We start from the raw sequence: 10,550 nt of genomic DNA on the forward strand, positions 1-10,550 counted from the left end.
CACTCTAAGTATGATAACGACTGTCTTTTAACACTATGCTAATTACTTTTCCACAGTTACATGAGCTGCCAGACCACCACTACGAGACACTCAAGTTCCTGTCTGCTCATCTCAAAACTGTAGCTGAAAATTCCGAGAAGAACAAGGTATTGCGTTATACATTTACCAGTGTGGGATCTTGTTTGCAGCCTCAAGCACTTTGGGCAAACCTTATAGAAACAACAGCTATGTCACTACTACTTGGAAACCATTAAGTTATTTTATCTAGGTTAAATTACGGACTTTTTAAACGCTGGTCATGACATTTTTGAAAGATAATATTTTTTGGAGCCCATACACTACCAGTCAAAACATTAAATAGTGCTCAAAATCAGGTATTCATTATAAACACAAAATGTGTAGTGAGTTGAGTAATGAGTAGTGGTTGTGACAGGACTAATCATTATACAAAATTATAATGTATTTTTTAATTCTTTGTCTAAGATGGAACCTAGGAACCTGGCCATAGTGTTTGGTCCCACTCTGGTCCGCACCACAGAGGACAACATGACACACATGGTGACGCATATGCCCGATCAGTACAAGATTGTGGAGACCCTCATCCAGAATGTGAGAATTGGCTTTTTTATTTACTTAAAACTATCTGCATATTAACTTATATAATTCTTTCTTCTAGTATGACTGGTTCTTTACTGATGATGGCAGTGGAGAGCCTGTGGTAAGTATAAGTATCTTTGATGCAAAACTTATACTCTTTAATAGCTAATTAAATTCATAACAAGCAGATTTTTTTTCAATACAAATGTGCTTTAGAGGTTGAAATTGTGTTTATAAACACAGAGATAACTCAAAGAAAAGGTCACAATTGTATCATGGTTACGACGTATTGAGAAGAAATAATTTATTCACAAAACCAGATTTAAGTCAAGTGTTAGATTTAAGTTATACAGTAGAGTAGAAGTGTGTTGATTGAATAAGCAGTAAAGTACAGCTATGCCCTGTCCTCTGCAGACAGCTTCCCAGGAGGAGAGTGCCGTGGAGTCCCAGCCTGTCCCAAACATCGATCACCTGCTCACAAACATCGGGCGCACAGGCACATCGCAGGGTGAAGTATCAGGTAACACGTTGCCCCGATCAGCTCTGCTCTGCGGTGGGTTCACCTTTCTCTGTCCTTTCACTGTGGATCCTTGTGCCTCTTATTGTGTCCAAGCTAAAGCTAGTACCGTAACTACTGTGGTGGGATATGCTGCTGCTTCTCCCTAGTCAGGCTGCTCTGGCTGTTGCCAATAGATAGAAGAGTCTATGGCTAACCATAACTCCTAATGCCTCTGGCAATTATACAAGCAATTCATTTGCATTATTTACTATACAAATTCACTCTACCTAAATGTATCTATTAAATACCCCTTTACAACAAAATCTACAAAGTCACATGCTATGTAATTACATTTTCTATACTGTGAGGAGTTTACAAGTCTGGTTTAAAACTGCCGTAATCCAACTTCCAATGGGTTATAAATGAATTAGCTTTCTTATATTATCACACAGTACTAATTCAAGTTTTTCACAAACTACTTCTACTTAAAATATAAATCCTATAGATGCGATGAATTGCTGTGCTTCTCCATTTGCTTTAAGAGCACTAATAAACTTACCCTTAGTAAATCTTTTCCTCTAGTGCTCCTCTCCCTTCTCCTCAGTTATGTGTTCCCCTCCTCCCCTGCCTAATGTTGCACTAATAAGTCAAAGACTAGCTGTTTTTACAGTGGAAGGCCACCTCTTATTCCTCTCTCTAGTGAGGCTCTGTCGGGTGTCCTAAAGGCTTGCCCGCATTCACACATACTGATCTTGACACAGGCCAAGTGGGCGGAGTCTATCACACTATGATGTCACTGATGGATTCTATAATGTCCGTGATGGACAGCTGGAACTGTAGGAAGAAGGCGGACTGTTGCCCTCACTGTAGCTGCTTAGTGTGCAGGACCCCGCAGGTCTTTTGAGCCAAACCAATCAAAGACTAATACAGGCAGGGGTACATGAAGCGGCTACACAGTACTGTGGGGTTTCTATCAGAATGTGCCAAAGTCAGAACAGTGCTACTATCTGAAAGGCTGTCCGCTGTCTCTCCTCACTGTCTCACAAGCTTTCCAAAAGGAGAGATAGTATGGTATGGTTCCTCTCCTAGGCTTCACCAGTCAATGTGCACTGCCATCATCTGTACTGCAAAGGGGTCTATAGGGGGGCTTGGCTGTCCTACAAATTTAAAGCAACTCAGAGGATCATAGATGTGATTCCAGGCAGGTGTGAATGCTGGTCCTCTTCCACTGACACTCCTGTATCATGTAGTGTCCTCTCATAGCCAGCCCCTCTGTGACTCCCCTGTCACTGCACCTGTCTGTTGTGGATCATGTCGTCTGTCATCGTCTCATAGTCCTCATTTCAGCTTGTGTAACCACTGCATTTTGAGAAGGAAAACTTAACTGAAGTTAGCAGGCTAAGTTCTCTAAGTCCATGAATCTTTTCTGATATATGTCTGTGTGTCCATTATCCAAAAGCATGTAGAGGTAATTAGATCATAACAAAGCCAGTCAGTCTCTTTACAGATTAAAATACACTGCCTGGCCAAAAAAGGTCGCCACCTGGATTTAACTAAGCAAATAGGTACGAGCCTCCTGTAGTAGGTCATGTCTAGGTTCAGCAACAGTCTGTGCTCAAAGAATGAGGTCAGCAGACTACCTGAATATACTGAATGACCAGGTTATTCCATCAATGGATTTTTTCTTCCCTGATGGCACAGGCATATTTCCGGGCTCAAATTGTGAAAGAGTGGTTCAGGGAGCATGAGACATCATTTTCACACATGGATTGGTCACCACAGAGTCCAGACCTTAACCCCAGTAAGAATCTTTGGGATGTGCTGGAGAAGGTTTTGTGCAGCTGTCAGACTCAACCATCATCAATGCAAGATCTTGGTGAAAAATTAATGCAGAAAAATGTATTAATCGGTGCCGTAATCAAAGATAAAGGCGGTCCAATGAAATATTAGTGTTTGACATTTTTTTTGGTGGTGACTTTTTTTGGCCAGGCAGTGTAGTTCAGTTAAAGGTGCTCTAGTGGATTTTAATGGTTTTAAAAATGTGAAAAACAGAACAGTTCATAAACTGTTTGTAGTGGTCCAAATATATTCCTGACATTCCTAAAGCATTCCTGGTATCCTAATTATTCATTGCAATGTGTTTATAAGCGTTTTTCACAACTTTCGGAGCCCAGGGAATTTTGCCATCATGGTTATACTAACAACAACTAACAGTGCACCAGCTTTACCTCCTGAATTGCTGAGGATAAAAAGGCTTTCAAATTTGATGCAGACAGTACACAGACCTTAAGAGCTGATTTTGCAATATAGCTGTACTACATACATAAAAAGCTGGGTACAGGCCCTTTAATTGCCATTTAATTTAACTATTTCCATGTTAATTTGTAAATATAGATTTTAAATATTGTCTCAAACAGTAACAGAATTAGGAACAAATAGCAAAATTGTACATTTGCCATCTTGTCTTATGTGTAACATAGAGCTCACTGTGTGTCTATAAGCAGCATGGCCTGTTGTCTGCTCATACAGTATGTCTTTCACGCTAAAGTCTTAATCGCATTCACTCCATGCTTTTATTCACACTTTTGTCCTTATATTCCCTCTCCATCCTCCACATGCACTTATTACTACTTAAGGCCATGTGTTACACTTTGCACACTCAAATGTCCTTTCCACCTTTGTTTCTTACAGATTCACCAACTAGTGACTCTGCCAAATCCAAGGTGAGTTTGCACTAAACCACAGTAATCAACCATCTCTGAACAAGGCTAGGGTAGGATGAGGTAGGTGACCGGGAGAACAATCAAGAGTACTTCATCACATGTGCTTGCCAAGGCTTGTCAGTGGAGCTCAACAGTCAAAGCCTGCAGACTTTCCGGAAGTGCATTTTCCAATCATTTTCCCCATAGACTTTTCCAGATTGATTTATTTTAACATTTTTATTTTATTCATATAGTCTGTTGGAAAAATTTATGGTAAATTTGCATCTGGAAGTGGGTGATCACTGCTCCATTGACTAGAAAAAATGTAGTCACGCAGTCAAATAAGAACTCAGGTGAATTTAACACTTACCTGCTTACATCAGCCCTAAAGTGGTCACGCAAATGCATTTATAGCTTGCAGATAAATGTCTCACATAAAGCTTAAAAAAACACATTGGCAAATCATTATCATTGCTCTGCTTTTGGTTTATGTTCTGTTCATGACAGCTTGTTACAGTGCAAGTGACTGTATTGTAATGCATTTCAACGTTAGCATGGAGAGCAGCAAATGTCACTTACTGAATGTTAATGTCCCTCTTTCTGTCTTTGTCAAAATGTACTTCATGGGAGCAGGTGGAGTACACACTGTTTGAGGCAGGGGTTAAGGGGTTAAATTGTGGTTATAGTATATTTTTTTCCTTGTTATTTTCAATTATTTATTTATTTACTTGTTTTCCTTTTTTTGTTGGATTTACTATTGGTGGTATTGATAAAGGCAACTGAACTGTTAAACTGATATGCTCATTATCAGTCAGTAGCCTACATGTTTGAGTATAATTTCAGTTTTTATATCTTTTTGTTACATTTTTCAATTAGTTGTTATATTATTGTTATATTTTTTTTATCCGTTTTCAGCGTAAGATTTAAGTTGTGAGATTGATCCTATTAGCAGTGACGACAAAGTTATTTAAATCATACCTTGAACAGAATTCAAGTACTTTAATCTGTTCTTTTTTGCCTTTTTCCCATAGGGTTCCTGGGGTTCAGGGAAGGACCAATACAGCAGAGAGCTCCTAGTCTCCTCTATCTTTGCTGCAGCCAGCCGCAAAAGAAAGAAGTCAAAGGAGAAGCCTCAGCCCAGCAGCTCTGATGATGACCTCGACTCTGTATTCACCAAAAAGGACACCTCAACCCATAAGCCAGCAGAGATCAACTCTAAAGGCAGCACTAAGCAACAGATCGCAGAGAGAAAGGAAAACGGGAGGACTGCGGAGCTAGCGATGAAAACTAAAAAAGAACACCGAAATTTTCTAAAAGACCTAGCCAAACACCCATTGTCTACTCATTCTAATTCAGGGAACAAGTCTCCCATCATAATTCGACTGGGAAAGCCATCGTTGTCCGACCCTCCTTCTATCGATGAGACCAGCGATCTTGGCACTATGAGTTCTGGTGCATCGGTCCCACTTTCCCAGCCAAAGAAAGGTAGTGTTTCATTATCGGAAGTACCTCTGGGTGCAGTGGTGGGTGCAGGGGCGTCCTTAGGTGCCGAGGTGAGCTCCATCACTTCTGACTACTCCACGAACTCCTCAATCACGTTCCTGACCGGAGCAGAATCCAGTGTTCTGAGTCCCGAGCTACAAGGCGGAGAAGAGGCTGATGATGAGAGAAGCGAGCTGATAAGTGAAGGACGGCCAATGGAGACGGATAGCGAAAGTGAATTTCCTGTTTTTGCCCCCACAGGGGGTAATAGCCAGTCCACACCATGCCCGGGAAAAAGCCAGGCAACTGAGCAAGGAAAACCGGAAGCGAAAGTAGAAGGAAATTGTGGACAAAGAATGGAATCTCGTCGCCTCTTTCCATCACACAAACTGATTGATGGTGATACATTATCCAGAAGGTGGTCTTTGAGGAACAAGACGGACAGTGAATCGTCTGTAGAGGGCGTTGTAGCGAGTGGAGAGCGTAGTGGTGAAGGGAGATCAGAATCATCAACGCGCTTGTCCCGAGTATTAGAGGTGATGAGGAAAGGTAGGTCCACAAGCAGTCTCAGCTCATCTTCTAGAAGTGAATCTGAGCGCTCTGAACCGGCTTGGCATCTCAAGATCACAGAACGCCTCAAGTTCAGACTGCGTACCTCTGCAGATGACATGTTTAGCATCCAGAAGAACCCAGAGACTCGCAGTAGTAAGAAAAAGAACATTCGCAGAAGGCATACAATGGGGGGTCAGAGGGACTTTGCAGAACTAGCGGTCATCAACGACTGGAGGGAACAAGGCGGGATGGACCAAGCAGCGGACATCTCCACTTTGGAAAACTTTAAGCCTCGGTTCTCCTCTCAAGACTTTGCCATTAAGGACTGGACACCAAAGGAGCGCAGTGAAGGAGCTAAGTCTAATCCACAGCTGGCTCCTAAAGCTATGCCTGAGGACGAGTGTCTGGACTCTGAGCAGCCAGCACCCCCTGCAGCCTCCTCCAGTGCACCGCAGTCAGCAGGAATGAACGGGAGCGGGGTGCAGAGTAAGGCAGTTCTGGGAGCAGACGCACACCCTCACAAACTGTCAGGGGCACAGGTGGTCCGATCACGCTTCTATCAGTATCTGTGAAAGGACAACATGGACGCTGTCGTGTCATCTGTATGGACGTTTATTATTGCACAATATTTTTTTACTTCATGTATCTATGTACATATGTGTATAGGTCTGCATAATGTAAACATGTTTATGTTTGTAATTAGTTGGCAGTTTGAATGGGACATGAAAAATATTTCTTCCTCCTGCAAGAAAAGCAAGAATGTGTGACGTGATGGAAGTTACAGTGGCTTTGAAGTGCAAGTCGGGGTTTGTACCAAATCCTAATTTTTGATCATTTTTATTAAAAATATCACAAGATTATTGTAGAAATGTGTTCAACAGTGTGTTGACAAGTTTACAAATAGTACGAGTCAACTTTCCCAGTGGCAAATTAAATGTAATAAAAAAATAATGTAAAGTAATCTAATGTTCGTTTAAAAGCACTTATTAGCTATATCCAAATTTGGATTAGCACCACTCTATTTACATCTCTGCTGGTTAGTTTCTCACCTCTGTTTTGGTGCTGGTTGATATTGGATAAATAAGGTGCAGAGAATTTCTTTTAGATAAAAATGCTAAATAGTTCTGTTGATGCACTTCTCAGCCACTCCAAATGAATGTCGTTTTGCACCAAAGGGTGACAGGGATATTAGACTATTATATAAGGAGGCCTTTTCAACAGAATCCTGGTTCAGTTCTTCCTGTCCTAAACGATATGGAGAATGTATTTGTGTGAGGACTAACACATTTGATGAAGAGTCATTATTAGATCCATGTTTATATGATGGCTGTATAAGTGGATATAGTGGGGCTGCTTTCTGAGCTGAGTGCTGTGGGACTCAGGTTTCACTGTACTGTCACAACAGCCAGACTTTAGCTGGAGGAGTGCTTTTATCAAAGACTGAAATGCTGATACTAGACTATGGAATGCTTGGTACAGTAGGTATTTTGTTAAGTTTTAGTCATACAGTACTTTTTTACATATATGGTTTTTATTTTATCTCAAAAATGAAAGTGCCTCTTTTGTTTTTGTGTTTTTAACAGTTTGTACAAACAGTTGTCAAGATAAGGATTTTACACACATTTGGAAATCAACAAATTAATTCAGGCATTCCAGTAATTTTATGTGGAGTTAGTTTTCCCTGTTTTCTATCCAAATATTGGTGCATCCGACCATGTATGTTTACCTTCCCGTCTGTACTCTTCTAATGCAGCACAATGCATGGCCGATCAGAAATGGGAGCGAAAGTGACAAAACTACAAGGTTTCTCAAAAGTCAGATATCCAGCCTCTGTAGAGCATTACATGGGCAAAGCCTTTCCTCAAGACACTGGAAATAAATATTCTTTATACATTGTGTGTTGTGTGGCTCATTGTATTTATAGGTATTAATAAATATGCAGCCTACTATTGTCTGCCAGTAAAGAACTGTATCTAGCCTGTACTCTTGCAGTTTTAAAAAGGTACTACAATCACAACTGAACCTGGGCTGCCAGTGCCTTAAGCTGCAAAAAATAAAAGTTTTTTTCTCATTCTCAATATATGGACAGGTCATGCCTCATGTGTAAGCTCAGAACTTTACTCATCCCTTTAGGTTTAAACTAACTGGCAACCCCATAAAAGAGACCCGTGTGAGGCTCATTGAATTGTCTTATTGGATAATTGTCAATTGACCAAATTAACAATACAAAACGTAGCCATCATGTCCAATGTTTTGTAATACAAATAAATCAGCATGATAATTGTTAGCAAAGTTGAATTTGAATGTTTCTACATCATATCTGGGAACACAGGTCATGTTTATGAAATTTAAAATCTAAATCTTGCATATGATTCCTTAAACCTGTGTGTTGTTTAACACTTAAAGGGGCATTATGTAATTTTTCAGGTGGTGATCCACCAGCTACCTGCTTGTCTCCCTGAAGATATTATTGCTTTGTCTGGAATGTTACACGATGTAGCGCTCAAATTATCATTCTTGCATTTATTCAATAAATACAATGCCCAAAAAGGAAAATTCTTTTCTGTTGAACCTGGTCATTTCTATCATCTCACTGTAGTACAACAAAAATCTGAATTTAACAATATTCATTCCTCCCCCATCTTAATTAAATATTATCAGCCTATAGAATGGTGTGATTTCATATGAAACCCAGCAATAGGATAGATGAAAAATGAAAGATATAATAAATTTTTCATTTATCTTTACTTATACAGGGAGAACCTAATGAGAGTACCAGACTCCTTTTCCTAAGCACCCTGTTACAATACAATACAAACAATAACAAATTAAACAAATAACTGCATAGGCCCATTTAAAACATTAAAAACAGGTGCAGGTATGATTGTAAATGTTTATCACCAGATTAGTGGCACCAATGGTTTCCCCCATCAACCAAAACATGAACGTCCTTCGAGACAACTGTTGTTGTGATTTTGACCGTTACAAAAATAAAACAAATTGAATTGATTAAAGTCTACAAGTGACAAAAGCTTTATGTTGACGATATGAGATGATCTGAATGTTTGTGTTTCTTGCATCAGATATGATTTAGTTTTTCTGTTTTTGAGTCTATCCTTTGAAAAAAACTGATTTTGTGCTTTAATTAATGTTTTGTCCTTCAAATTAAAATAAAATTCAGATGTTACGTCTGATACTCTTACTTGAGTAGTAGTTTTCCAATATACTTTTTTTCTCTTACTTGAGTAATTGAGTGATTTCCTGGACTACTACTTTGTACTTCTACTTGAGTAATATTATATAGAAGAAACATTACTCTGACTGGAGTACAATGTTTGGCTACTTTAGCACCCCTGCTGGACTTTGGCCTTGTTTTGAATAGACATAGTTCTGGAAAAGCTGTTGTTTTTGTTCTTGTTCATGGTAAAATAAAGAGTTTTTCAGTCGTAGTGAAATGAGGGAACAAAACATTTACTTCAGGCTTTTGGAACTACTTTCGAACACTAACCCTGGGTATTTGACAGTTATTTGTTGGCTTAAAATATAAAACTTTAAAATTCAATATGTGAGTGATGTTTATTGATTATTCTTTGTGAATTTGTTTATTTTAAGTAAAGTAACAGTGTTGGGTGAAGTATTTCAGTCTCACAGTATTTGGAGTTGTAATATTAAATTGTGTGGTTGAAGTAGTTGTTGTAGCATTAATAGTGCATTAGATAAAATAAAACACATTTATTTGCAATACATTTTTATTTATTTATTTTGCATTAAGTTGAAAGTCTCATGAACGAGTGGAGACTTAGTAATTGGTCTGGAAGGATCTTCAGTGGGTCCAGCCATTCTGGGCTGCTTTCCTGAACGTTCTACTTTTTTTGTAATGGTTTTGCTTGTAGAACGTCTCCTGGACCATTCCTGTCCTCTCCGGGTGGTTCTTCTGGAAGTTCCTTTTGTCATATTGCCCTCTCCTGGCCCTCCACTTGCTACTTCTCCTGGGACCTCGGACAGTGTGTCCAGTAGTTTCCTGGAACCTCACGCTCCTGTCTTGGAGGGGGTCCTGAAGTTGGACTTCGATGACCAAATCTCTGGGCTGAGCAGGTCTCTGTGGAGGCTGAGGCTGTCTCTGAGGCTGAGGCGGTCTCTGAGGCTGAGGCGGTCTCTGAGGCTGAGGCTGAATCTGTTGAGGCTGAGCAGGTCTATGTCTCTGCTGAGGCTGAGACTGAGGTTGAGACTGAGTCTGCCTCTGTTTGATCCGCAGCTTCTGGACTGATCGCTGCTTGTAGTGCTTCACGATATCCTTGTTGAAACATCTATGTTTCCGTTGTTTCTTGTGGATTTGATTGGCTCTCGTCTGCTGGGGCTGAGTTTGAGGCTGAGTCAGAGGCTGAGCAGGTCTCTGTCTCTGGTGTGGCTGAGACTGAGGCTGAGTCAGAGGCTGAACAGGTCTCGGCTGATGGTGAGTCTGCCTCCGTTTGATCCGCAGCTTCTGGACTGATCGCTGCTTGTAGTGCTTCACGATGTCCTTGTTGAAACATCTATGTTTCCGTTGTTTCTTGCGGATTTGATTGGCTCTTGTCCACTGGGGCTGAGTTTGAGGCTGAGTCAGAAGCTGAGGAGGTCTCTGTTTCTGCTGAGGCTGAGACTGAGGCTGAGTCAGAGGCTGAACAGGTCTCTGTTTCTGCTGAGGCTGAGACTGAGGCTGAGCAGGTCTCGGCTGACGC

The 10,550-nt window shown here is 40.5% G+C and overlaps 1 protein-coding gene across 2 annotated transcripts in view; it reads left to right on the forward strand.

Annotated features, from left to right (window-relative positions):
* Positions 1–10,047, forward strand: part of LOC117388202 (rho GTPase-activating protein 21-like) — an 89,225-nt gene extending 79,178 nt beyond the window's left edge. Inside the window, exons 21-26 of one of the 2 annotated variants that reach the window (XM_055229952.1) lie at positions 57–146; positions 484–609; positions 677–718; positions 1,012–1,117; positions 3,788–3,819; positions 4,830–7,898. In XM_055229952.1, the coding sequence (XP_055085927.1) occupies positions 57–146; positions 484–609; positions 677–718; positions 1,012–1,117; positions 3,788–3,819; positions 4,830–6,404 (1,971 nt within the window). In that variant the 3' untranslated portion in view covers positions 6,405–7,898. Of the gene's footprint in view, positions 1–56; positions 147–483; positions 610–676; positions 719–1,011; positions 1,118–3,787; positions 3,820–4,829 lie in introns of both variants that reach the window. The other variant, XM_033985693.2, reaches the window with a different exon arrangement.
* Positions 10,048–10,550: the final 503 nt, after the last annotated feature.

Source organism: Periophthalmus magnuspinnatus, chromosome 20 (genome assembly GCF_009829125.3).
Source record: "Periophthalmus magnuspinnatus isolate fPerMag1 chromosome 20, fPerMag1.2.pri, whole genome shotgun sequence".
Classification (NCBI taxonomy): Eukaryota; Metazoa; Chordata; class Actinopteri; order Gobiiformes; family Gobiidae; genus Periophthalmus; species Periophthalmus magnuspinnatus.